Source organism: Ailuropoda melanoleuca, chromosome 7 (genome assembly GCF_002007445.2).
Source record: "Ailuropoda melanoleuca isolate Jingjing chromosome 7, ASM200744v2, whole genome shotgun sequence".
Lineage (NCBI taxonomy): Eukaryota > Metazoa > Chordata > Mammalia > Carnivora > Ursidae > Ailuropoda > Ailuropoda melanoleuca.
In genome coordinates this window covers 72,542,850-72,556,509 of record NC_048224.1, presented here as the reverse complement: position 1 = coordinate 72,556,509, position 13,660 = coordinate 72,542,850, and the positions used below count along the sequence as shown (strand labels likewise).

The 13,660-nt window shown below is 37.1% G+C and overlaps 1 protein-coding gene across 1 annotated transcript in view; it reads right to left on the bottom strand.

Annotated features, from left to right (window-relative positions):
* Positions 1-13,660, bottom strand: part of FRY (FRY microtubule binding protein) — a 258,709-nt gene that overhangs the window by 143,729 nt on the left and 101,320 nt on the right. Inside the window, exon 11 of the mRNA XM_034663782.1 lies at positions 6,129-6,230. Within this exon, the coding sequence (XP_034519673.1) occupies positions 6,129-6,230 (102 nt within the window). The remainder of the gene's footprint in view (positions 1-6,128; positions 6,231-13,660) is intronic.

Sequence of the window (13,660 nt, the reverse complement as noted above, 5' to 3'; positions counted from 1 at the left end):
TAAAGGAAGTGGACTAATTCCTTATAAAGCTAGTATGAATGTTCAAAGACATAGTAAAAATAACTATATATTAATTAGTTAAGGGATACAAAAACCAAAGAGATGTAAAATGTGACATCAAAAACATAAAAATGCAGAGTTTTAGAATGTATTCAAACTTAACTTGCTATCAACTGAAAATAGACGGTTAAATATATAGGCTGAGCCTCATGGTAACCACAAAGCAAAAGCCTATAATAGATACATAAAAGATAATGAGAAAGGAATCTAAGCATAACACCACAGAAAGTCATCAAATCACAGGAAAGCAAGAGAAGAAGAGGGAAACTACAAAACAGAAAAAAATAACAAAATGAAAATAAGTACATACCTATAACAACTACTTTATTATTTTTTTTTTAAAGATTTTATTTATTTACTCGACAGAGACAGACACAGCCAGCTAGAGAGGGAACACAAGCAGGGGGAGTGGGAGAGGAAGAAGCAGGCTCATAGCAGAGGAGCCTGACATGGGGCTCGATCCCATAACGCCGGGATCACGCCCTGAGCCAAAGGCAGATGCTTAACCGCTGTGCCACCCAGGCGCCCCTATAACAACTACTTTAAATGTAGTTAAAAAAGACACAGCTGCTGAATGGGTAAAAAGACAAGACTCATCTATATGCTGCCTATAAGAGAGTTACTTTAGATATAGGGACACACGCAGACTGAAAGTGAAAGGATGGAAAAAGATGTTCCATGCCAATGGAAACCAAAAGAGAGCTGGGGAAGCTATACTTATATCAGACAAAACAGACTTGAAAACAAAGACTAATAAAAGAAAGAGAAGGGTGTTACATAATGACAAAGTGGTCAATTCAACAAGAAAATATAACATTTGTAAATATGTATGCACCCAAAATAGAAGCATCTAAATATATAAAGCAAATATTAACAAACCTAAAGGGAGAAATTGACAACAACACAACAACAGTAGGGGACTTTAATACCCCACTTACATCAATGGATAGATCATCCAGACAGAAAATCAATAAGGAAATATTGGTTTTAAATCACATATTAGACTTTAAATGGCACAGACTAGATGGACTTAATAGATACATACAAAACATTCTCTCTGAAGGCAGTAGAGTACACAATTCTACTCAAGTGCACAAGGAACATTTGCCAGGAGAGATCGTATATTAGGCCACAAAAGAAGTCTCAATAAATTTAAGAAGATTGAAGTTACATCAAGCATCTTTCCCAACCATAGTAGTAAGAAACTAGAAATGAATTACAAAAAGAAAGTTGGAAAAGTCACAACTGTGGGGGAGATTAAACAACATGCTACTGAAAAACCAATGGGTCAATGAAGAAATCAAAGGAGAAAACTAAATAAATACTTTGAGATAAACCCAAATCTATGGGATACAGCAAAAGCAGTTCTAAGACTATAACGATATAGGCCTATCTCAAGTAACAAGAAAAGTATCAAATAAACTATCTAACTTTAAACCTAAAGTAACTAGAAAAAGAACAGTTCAAGCCCAGAGTTACCAGAAGGAAGGAAATAATAAAGATCAGAGTGGAAATAATGAAACAAAGACTAAAAAGACAATAGAGAAGATCAATGAAACTAACAGCTGGTTCTTTGAAAAGATAAACAAAATTGACAAGCTTTTGACTAGACTAAGAAAAAGAGAGGGCTCAAATAAATAGAATCAGAAAATAAAGAAGAGAAATTACAACTGATACAAAAGAAATACAAATGATCATAAAGGGCTATTATGAACAATTATATGCCAACCAATTAGAAAACTTAGAAGAAATAAATTAATTCCTAGAAACATACCGTCTTCCAAAACTTTATCAAAAATAGAAAACTCTGAATAGAGCAATTAATAGTAAGAAAGTTGAATCACTAATCAAAAAACTCCCAAAAAACAGAAGTCCAGGACCAGATGGCTTCACCAGTGAATTCTACCAAACCTTCAAAGATTTAATACCAATCCTTCTCAAAGTCTTTCAAAAAATTGAAGAGAAGGGAATACTCTCAAACTCATTTATGAGGCCGGCATTACCCTGATACCAAAACCAGATAAGGACACACACAAAAAAGAGAAAATTACAGGCCAATGTACCCGATGAACATAGATGCAAAAATCCTCAACAAAATATTAGCAAACTGAATTCAACAATACATTAAAAGGATTATGCACCACGATCAAGTGGGATTTATTCCAGGGATGGAAAGATGGTTCAACATTTGCAAATCAATCAACATGATAAACCACATTAACAAAATGAGGGATAAAATCATATGATTTCTCAATAGATGCAGAAAAGCATTTGAGAAATTCAATATCCCTTTATGATAAAAACAACAAATTGGGTACAGAGGGAATGAACCTCAAAATAATAAGAGGCCATATATCACAAGCCCACAGAACGTCATACTTAACGGCAAAACACTGAAAGCTTTTTCCCTAAGATCAGAAATAAGACAAGGATGCCCACTCTCGCCACTTTCATTCAGCACAGATCTCCAACCACTGAGAGCTATTGTTGTTATTAACCGTACAGTAAACACGTTTTTTAACTTTTAAGGTTTCTTTTATGGTTTTGTTTCGTTTTTATAATCTGGACCTCTGGGATATTATAGTCACTATTACAAAATTTAAAAAATTAAAAAATTGTTCCAATTATATCCATTTTGAAGGATGATAAGCTAGCACAGTTATTATGAATACTTAATACTATGTCAAAAGAACTATTAATAAATGGAGAGTCACAACAAAAAAATAAGTACTATTAAATCAAGTTTCAAAACATATTTCCTTTTTCCAAAATTATGTGTATTATGGCAGATGTGAAAGGGATGTATCCATTTTAATTGCTCAATATGTTCAGATTCTGACATTAAATATATAAAATAAAAAAGTATTGGTTCCTACTACAACAGAGTTCTTGAAAGATGTCAGTGTTGTGGTAAGAAGGTGCCATAAATTCCCCATCACTTCACAAGGGTATATTGCTTATGTACGGTTGACCTACTCAACTAAGTGCAAATAAAGACTTCAAGTTTGTGTTACCAAAGCAGCCTGCTTCCGACAGACCGACTCTGAAGATAAACCAGGGCACTGACACTAAATGAACATTGATCTGAGAGCTTGTTTACTTTGAAAGCAGCAGATTTTTCACGCTCGGACACACTTGTATTCTGCTATATGTCACGCTGCCACCTTGATGACTCCCCTCTGCAGAACACATCAAAGATGGCTACGGAGTTCAACATGTAGGGTTCAAACATTAGGTTCATTATACTTAAGCATGTGTAGGAAAGTGGGACACAAGGAGGGTAAGGGTGCTGGAAGCAAAAAGGGGAAAGGTAAACAGGGAGAAGAGTTGGTCTGCTGGTCATCATGAAATGATATGATTGGCTCTAAGTCTCATAAAATACTGACACTATTCAAGACAAAGTATACTTCCGAAGCCATGTTAGTTTTTCCTCACGGAGTATTTTAAGTTGGTTTGGAAGGTTTTCTGTATATTTATGACATTTTAAAATGGTCTCATTTTTAAAAAAGATTTAGTCACTTATTATTTTAGAGAGAGAGAGAGAACACGGAGGGGAGGGGCAGAGGGAGAGGGAAGGAGAGACTCCCAAGCAGACCCCCTGCTGAGTACCGAGCCTGAGGTAGGGCCCCTTCTCACGACCCAAGTGGAAGTCAAGGGTTGGAAGCTTAACCCTGGCACCCCTAAAATGGTCTCATTTAATCCCTACTGGGTTTAGTTCTTAATATATGTGATACCATTTTATTCCAATTGTAACTCATCAAGGATCTTTTTATATTTACTTTCAGCCTTGCGGTGGTGAATTCCGACAATTTATTACCCACAAAGTAAAATATCATTGCCTTAACTTGGCCTAATAACTACCTCTTTCATAGTTCATGGGGTCTTGAACCTTTACAAATGGCACTAGTATCTCTCTACTCTCAACTTTTATATCCCTCACTGTCTCTATCATGCATTTTGAAACTTTGTTATAAATCTGCCAATGAAATGCTAACTCCTTAAGGACAGAGACTCTATTCGATATCTAGTTTAAATATAGTTGACTTCCCCTATGTTTCCCACTTCCAGCACCTTCCCTAGCACCTCACCCACTGGGCACTTCACACCCACTGGGTGAATGAACAGAATTCTGGAATTTGGTTCAGTCTCTATACTATTGCCTCTATATACTCCTTCTGATCTCATCATGGCCATTCTCTTAGAAATCCTAATGCTTGAAATGTCTGCATAGGGATACACCAACAGCTTGTAGTTCCACTTCTCTCTAGGGCCATTTATAACCCTGTTATTAAATCTTTTTGCTGGGTTTTGACTAAAGCACCAATATTTTAACTTTGAAGCAATTACATTGCAAAGTAAAATTATGCCACTATATTCCAAAAGCACCTACTTGAAACAAAAAATTTTGGATTTTTGGCCACAAAAATAAACTGTCATGCAAAGTATTATTTTAATTCTAATTAAAATTCATCACAAACATACTTAGCATACCATATATAGAAAAATGCACTGTAAACATTCTTAATTATTTCTCTTTTTTATTTTGAGCAAAAGACCATTTTCTACCTTTGTGAAATGTAAATGAACAAAAAATATTTTTAACTGGAACTAATAACTGAATAACTTAAAAGTGGACGAAAGAACAACAAAATGACATTGGGCTGTGTGTTAGAGATGTATTACAGATGTATAAATCCCTAAGTAAAATATCGGAGAATGCCTATTATATAATAGTTGATAACCCTGAAAAGCTTTTTGTTTTTTGGAATACTTGAAAGCTTAATTCTATATCCACTGCTATTATATTTCACTGCCAATTTGAAGAAAAGAAATGATTCAAATCTTGGATTTCACAATCCGTGCTTAAAACAGCTCTAATGCAGATTGTGGTGTAATTATGGTAAATGCCAAAATAATATAATTAATCTTAACCACTTCACTAAATTAAAGTGTCTTATAACAAAAAAGACAAGGCAACATGTATAAGCACATACGGCATTGCATAATTAAATATATTTCCAAAATTCTAAAGCAGCAAATATCAAACTCGTAGAAGAACTTCAAGACACAACTGGAAACAACTGGAAAATGTACAGTTTGCACTTATATTAGGGTTGGTTTCATTTAGTTGTCTTTTATCAATAGGTCACTAAAACTTAAAATATGCTTACCAATTACAAGTTATAAAGCCAATTTTAAAGCTAATCATTATAGTAGTTTTAACTGTGGGTTCCTCAGTTTTAGGAACGATGACTTCATTCCTCTCGTCATCCAGCACCTGTGCTGCCTAGCTGCTGACCCACCACAGTACTTGTTCAATGAATGTCCAGGGCTGATGGGCTGCCATGTGACTTGAATAGAATACTTTCAAATAATCACAAATCACAATGACAGGAAATAAGTATTCTCTGTGACTGGGGTCAATCCTCCCACAGAAAGGAACTTTTCCCCCCAAGTATTTTCCTAGACTGGAGGGGGAAGAGGAAGGATGTGAGAAGTACAGGTGAGCTTCTGAAATCAATTCACATGGCCCTGCCAGTGAAGTGCGGCTTCCCTTTTTTAAAATCGTTTAGACAAAATGCAATAATTAATGCATATACAGGGGTATTTAATTCTACCCTGAAAGTGATCCTTATTAGAAAAGATTAAATTCCCCAAATTTGGAGTGATTTCTCTTATCCCTGGTCATCTTCTAAAACTGACTATTATTTGGGGCACCTGGGTGGCTCAGTCAGTTAGGCGTCCGAATCCTGGTTTCGGCTCAGGTCACAATCTCAGGGTAGTGAGATCAAGCCCCCTCTTGGGAGTCTACTTGTGATTCTCTTTCCCCCCTCCCTTTGCCCCTCCCTGGCTTGCACTCTAAAATAAATAAATAAATAAATGAATAAATAAAATATTATATAAAACTGACTACATTTAATAAGGAGAACTCTTATTAATATTTTTTTTCATTATCCCAATAGTATAACTCCCCCACAAACATTAGGAATCACTCTTAGAAGCACATATACCTGTCTCAGACACATATCTAGTTTATAAAAGACATTTTTGAACTGAGAAATACTAACTTTAAGGTTGGATAAGCAGTTGTTGAGGAAAATGTGCCACCTGTTCAGGAACAGCTGCTTCTGACTGACACAGAGAAGACAAGTCACCAGGGGGTACAAGGCCTGAAGAGAAAGAAGGTGAGGTCACGAGACGATTTCAACAAACCAGGTAACAGATATTCTCTGGAATGGCTACCTACCCATCTCCCTCTGTGGGCCAGAATAAACAGGACGCTTTAGAACACAAGGCTCGGGGGGGCCCTGAAGAGGTAGGCATTTCGCAAATGTCTTTTGAGGATGATGGGGGTGGAATTATCTAGAATTATGAAGTGTATAATAAGTTTCATGTATAATAAGTGGAAATCTGATTCACTGATTTAGTCTTCACTTATGAATTTTAAAAACAAACTCATTATCTTAGATCACTCTCAATCCTCAGAGAGAAAGCAGGAAGGCACACTAATTTCAAAAATGTTATTGGGTTTTTTGCTCATAAACATCTACTAGCTTGTCCTTGTCTAAGAGGTAGGTGTATATATTTTCTTTTGCATGCAATCTTCCTGTAATTAAGGAAGATTCCTGAAAGAAATGTTATTGCATTGGTAAACTCCACCAAGACAAATTTAACCACAGGAGGAATTTGCTTACGAGTGAATAAACAGAGGTGCTACTGTGCTTTTCCTGCCTAACTGGGCTGGTTTCCCACAGCAACTGGAGAAGATAGAAAAGCTAATGAGCGGCCACCCAAAAAATACATATGCAGAACCCATCACCATTCTGCTGAACCAGACATACACTGTGGTGGCACCCAAAGAATTAAGGCTAGTGAAGATTTAAACAATAATATAACTGGTTCATCCATTACATTGAATTAGCAAAAAACAATGGCCACAATGAGATTCTGTGCTTCACAAACCATTAACTTCATTTTTTTTATTCACTTGGTTTTAAATTGACTTTGTACTATGCTACCATTGAGTATAACTCTAATTCCAGACAGTAATCTAAAAAAAAAAAAAATACCAGTGATTAGTCACAAANTAAATTGACTTTGAACTATGCTACCATTGAGTATAACTCTAATTCCAGACAGTAATCTAAAAAAAAAAAAAAAATACCAGTGATTAGTCACAAAGACTATTAAAGTAGACAATGAGAATGTCTGTCACCACTGCCAGCAAAGCAACTCTGAACATTGGCTCAAATAACGGTGGCAATGCTCCTACTTTGAAGACTGGCATAAATCATGCCAGTAAACCAGCTACCTAAGGAACCTGCTTCCTCCATACTACCGCGATTATAGCTCATATGCCATGTGTCCAATCATAAGCCAGAGCCTTTTTTTTTTTTTAACACCACTGAGAGCGAAAGGTTGTGGTAATTCAAAAGACTTTTCTGTGCTGCTGCTCTTCAGCACAAAAGCTTTCACGACTATTGTTTTCTCAGCCTTCAGAGAATCTTTGCTATGGGCAACTGTCTCTCTCCTAAGTCCCTTTGCTGCCTGCTTCCATTTTGATTGTGAGTATCAGGACAGGAACGAACCAGTGAAGACTTCAGGGGGTTGAAAACGATAAACTGTTATTATAAACTGACTTTTAGATTGGAAAAAATACTCAAATTAAAACAAAAATCAAGTTAAGCCAGTCATGAAAATAAACAAGAATCTTAGGACAAGAAGGGTCATATGAGGTGACACGGTCTAATTCCCTTATATTATTGTGATCCACTTATGGTCAACGTTAAGTGCAAGCTTCAAGTTTTGAAACGCTTCCTCTTTTGGAGGGAGCTATAGGTAATGCTCCCATTACGGCTCTCAAATAGATTTCAGCCTAAGGATTTTAGCCTCTGCAGTGTTGCGTTTTGGATTTGCTCAGTTACTAACCAACGAATGCTTCTTTCGAGAAGAAAGTTCCAGCGTGGTGTCATACAGGCTTTCAACAAAGTTTCTAAGGCAGGGAACATTTACTTCATTTTTAACAGCCTAAAAGAGAGATGCATGTTAATAGTATATTAATGAAATTAGTGATTCTCTAATCCAATTTGAAGAAGTTCTTAAAAATAAAAACGTAACTCACGGCAGCAACTGGGACAAGAATTTCAACAAAAAGCCCAGCCAAGGCATGCTTGATATCTTTGTCTTTGACCTCGAGGAAGTAATGTGCACATTCCTAGGAAGTAGAAAAAAGCATAAAGGAGGGAGAACAGATTGAAATGTGCACATAAATTTCCTTAAACAAATTTAAGGAAACAGCTCTTAATTCAATCATACACACGAACATAGCATATTTCTTGACCCACTGAAGAAAATCACTGGATTCTAGCATTTATACTTAAGTTCAAAATGGCCTCAATGACATTTTGCAGGACTGGTTTTCTCACTCTCCCACTTCTATCTCAAATCACTGTGCTGAAAGGACAAAACATCTACAATCAGGGAACAGATACTCATCCACTGACTTATTGGTTGATTCATTCAGACATTCTTTGCTGACAAATTTCCATTGACCACCTACTGTGTGTGGGGGCCTGAGTCCTTGATGAACCAACAAACACAGATCCCCAGAGAAGGTAAACATGGGAAGAGAGGCAGAAGATATTAAACTTATTTTGGGCCCTGTGACAGCCCCAGGCACAGAGCTATTTACTTCTTAGCTCTGACATTTTAGGTGTGTTTATTATTCAGATAGTTTCATAAGCAAGTCCGGAAAGCTTCCCTCCCCCACCTCAGGCAAGAAACCTTTCGAATACTTCCTCAAGCAAGGATGTCTTTGCCTATGGACTACTATCTATGAAAGGGTATTTTTGGTGGCCCAGAGAATCATTTATTAGGAAAGCTGGCCTGTTTAGAATTCCACCAGCCTCTTTCTCCTTCCCGGCCTTTTTGGTAGTAACTCTTCATTAGGTATTGTTTTCATGGAAGGGTCCAAGGCTACATGTATTTGTGATGATATGTTAATATCTGTATTAGCTATTATACTTACTTTCAGTCAACATTGGGCCCATTGCCAACAAAAGTTACTAAAATCTCTAGTCTACTGATGCTATACTAAAACATCAGTCCCAGAAAGGCATTCCCAATATGGAGTCATTGAGATGGTTTCCCCAATGCAGAATGGAGCTTCATGACTCCTGGAATTGTGGCCCTTTTCCTACAGTATTTTGTATAGGTGTGTAAATACTCTTTCAAGTCATCATTCAAATACATAGATACATGAATTATTCATATGAGAGAGGGATAAAAATGGTTAACAGTTACTAAGTGCTTACCATGTGCCAAGAATCCTCAGAGCCACCTTCTAAGGTTAGTGCCATTATTACCACTTTGCACAAAGGTAAGTGAGGTGGGGACGGGTTAAGGGCGACTTGCCCAAGGTCACAGTGCTGGTAAGTGCTAAAGTTTGAATTTAAACCCAAGAAGTTTGATGGATGGCCTAACTTCTTTTTTTTTTCATAGCTTCATTGAGGTAGAGTTCACATAATGTGCAATTCACCCACTTAAAGGGTACAGTTCAATAGCTTTTAGTATATTCACAATTGTATACTTTTTTAAAAGATTATTTATTTATTTATTTATTTGACAGAGATTGAGTGAGAGAGACAGAGAGAGAACAAGCAGGGGGAGCAGCCAGCAGAGGGAGAAGGAGAAGCAGACTCCCCACTGAGCACAGAGCCTGACGTGGGGCCGGATCCCAGGACCATTGGGATCATGACCTGAGTCAGCCAGGCACTCCCACAATTGTACATTTATCACCACAATTAAATTTAGAACCTTTTTATTACCCTGCAGAGAAACTCTGTGCTATTTAGCAGTCATTTCCAAACTCTCTACCCACACTCCCCTCCTGCAAGCCCTACACAACCACCCGTATACTTTCTGTCTTCATGGATTTGCCTATTCTGGACATTTCATTTAAATGGAATCACAAAATATGTGACTTCTTTTACTTAGCATAATATTTTCAAGGTACATCCATGCTGTAGCATGTATCAGTACTTCATTCCTTTTCATGGCCAAATAATATTCCCTTATATGGATATACCACTTTTGTTTCTCTAGTCATCAGTTGATGAACATTTGGGCTACATTCACTTTTTTGTTATTATGAATAATGCTGCTATGAATATTTGCAATCAAGTTTTTGCATGAATGTTTATTTTCATTTCTCTTGGATATAACCCTAGAAACGTGGAATTGCTGGCTTACATCCAACTCTAGATTTAACCACTGAGGAACTGCCAAACTGTTTTCCAACATTGTTATGCCTTTCTATATTCCAACCAGCAGGGTACGAGGGTTCTAATTTCTCTACATCCTTACCCATACTTGCTGTTATCTGTCTTTTTGATTATAGCCATTTTAGTGGGTAAGAAGTGGCACAGCCTATATGTCTAATCCCTATATCTAAGCTCTTCAGTGATAAAGACCTTCACTAAACCTAGCTCACAGCAGTATTAAAGTTTTATAAATTCTAATAGAGCCACATGTTCTGCAAAATCCACATTAGCAACAATTCTTTTGTTAGTACATTATGTGAAACATGGCGTAACTGCCACCCAAACCCGTATGGTTTGGTTGATTTTTAAAAACTGATTCTCTTTTGTAGTAGGAATAAAACGTTTTCTGCATTATTTAAAGTTCTGATGCCTATGAATGTTAACATAGCCACCTCAATGCTATCAATTATAAAAAGCAAAAAATCAGCTGTATTTTATTCATAGATCAATACGTAGCTGATGATCAAAAAGAGAAAAAAGTCAACCAGTAAGACATTCCACTATACACCCTACTTCAAAGGTGATATGAAAGCTTAAAAGTGACATTATCGGCCTGCAACTCTAATATTTGGTTACAAAGCACGTTATGCATTACTGAGGAAAAAGTAGGACTTCTTCCACATTGTCAAGTGAATGGGTTTTCACATTCCAAGTCAATCATTCTGATGAAGGGAGTTCAGGTTGACAGCCCCTTGGATCTCCTGCCCAAAATGTTGCCTACCTGCATAAACTGAAGAGAAGCCTCAAAGTCTTCCACCGGATACATCTTAATTCGAAAGAACTTCATCCCCATTATCAGGCTGATAATGCTCTGAACAACATACGGGCTCTGCTCTTTGTGCCGTAATTCCTTGAGTTCTGCCATAAATTTCTTCTTTACAGCAGGGAATCTAAGAAGAGAACATGAGTGGCTTATTAAATAATGGGTATGAAAGTGAGTATAATGGAGGCCTCCTGCATCTAGGTGCGACAGGGCACAGTGAGAGGAGCCCTTTGAATGGTTGAAGTATATGGCTATCATTTTGTAAGGCTTTGTTATTGGGGACTTGGTAAAGAATACAATCTTCTCATTTCTTCTCTTATTCTACAATATACTCAACATTCCTTCAGTCAGGGAGAAGATCCAGGGTTATTTAGACCCTCTCAAAATGGCCTCACTTTTAAATTGAGCATGACAAAAGCTCCATTTCCTCAGGCTGGGCAATTTCCAACATACTCGCATACCCCAAGGACCTGATGTATCTCTAATTGTAAGCATCAGAGCAATACCATGGGCCTGCTCTTTCTGACAATGACAGCAAATCATGCCAAGAAACAGTCTTAATCCATTTCCAGAGTTTTCGTTTGTTGTTTCTTTTATACCTTTAGGTTAATGATCATTGAAAAAATATTTCTAGGTTGTAAGAAAATCTAATAATGAAACAATTCAAATCAAATCTAAAAGAAGAATGAGCTTTTTCTACACGTATGGGATGTTACAACTAAAAAGACAGTCCACAAGGAGCTTAAGGCATCTGTACTGCTTAACAGTAAAATACTAGTAGTTAATAATATTAATTACAACAACATTATCATACAGGATCATAAAAAAGAGTGGATCCTAAGAGGTTGGAAAATAGTAGCAGATCTGCGAAGTACCCAAGGTGGAGGAACATACACATAAAAGTTATCCCAAATATTTCTGAAGTGGCTGGTGAAAAGAACAAGGGAAGGCTTGTACAACTCATTGTGTTTTGCTTCCTGAGACGATCAGCCTGAGATTCCACGTAGGTGAAAAAGTAATTAGGAGCAAGGCATGATTAAAGAGGGTTATTATGATTATAAAAGTTGAACGCCAACTAACAGAATCCTGGAAGGCTGAAACAACTCTTGACAGCTCAAGGGAGAAACTTGAGGACAAATAAAGTAGGCGGTAAACATGGAGATATTGTTTCACCAGTACAAGAAGGCAGTACAAGAGGGCCATGACTGGCAAATCGGTGTCAGAGACTTGGTGACAGCTGGCCACTTTCTCGTTCTTAGCTCGGGTGCAGGAGGTTATGTGGTGCTCATTTGGTAATAATTTGTTAAAACTCTATTTTTCCAAACCAATTTACAGGTTTTTCTTCATGTTTGCTACGTATATTTCACAATAAAAGAGGTTTTTAAGAGGGCAATGGAACAAAAAATAGAAAACCCAAATTCCAATGTCATCTTTCTTTTCTACTTCTCATAGAGTAGGAAATAATCTGATGTTGAGGACGGCGATGATGGCAGCTACAAGCAGACATNTTATTTATTTATTTATTTATTTGACAGAGATTGAGTGAGAGAGACAGAGAGAGAACAAGCAGGGGGAGCAGCCAGCAGAGGGAGAAGGAGAAGCAGACTCCCCACTGAGCACAGAGCCTGACGTGGGGCCGGATCCCAGGACCATTGGGATCATGACCTGAGTCAGCCAGGCACTCCCACAATTGTACATTTATCACCACAATTAAATTTAGAACCTTTTTATTACCCTGCAGAGAAACTCTGTGCTATTTAGCAGTCATTTCCAAACTCTCTACCCACACTCCCCTCCTGCAAGCCCTACACAACCACCCGTATACTTTCTGTCTTCATGGATTTGCCTATTCTGGACATTTCATTTAAATGGAATCACAAAATATGTGACTTCTTTTACTTAGCATAATATTTTCAAGGTACATCCATGCTGTAGCATGTATCAGTACTTCATTCCTTTTCATGGCCAAATAATATTCCCTTATATGGATATACCACTTTTGTTTCTCTAGTCATCAGTTGATGAACATTTGGGCTACATTCACTTTTTTGTTATTATGAATAATGCTGCTATGAATATTTGCATTCAAGTTTTTGCATGAATGTTTATTTTCATTTCTCTTGGATATAACCCTAGAAACGTGGAATTGCTGGCTTACATCCAACTCTAGATTTAACCACTGAGGAACTGCCAAACTGTTTTCCAACATTGTTATGCCTTTCTATATTCCAACCAGCAGGGTACGAGGGTTCTAATTTCTCTACATCCTTACCCATACTTGCTGTTATCTGTCTTTTTGATTATAGCCATTTTAGTGGGTAAGAAGTGGCACAGCCTATATGTCTAATCCCTATATCTAAGCTCTTCAGTGATAAAGACCTTCACTAAACCTAGCTCACAGCAGTATTAAAGTTTTATAAATTCTAATAGAGCCACATGTTCTGCAAAATCCACATTAGCAACAATTCTTTTGTTAGTACATTATGTGAAACATGGCGTAACTGCCACCCAAACC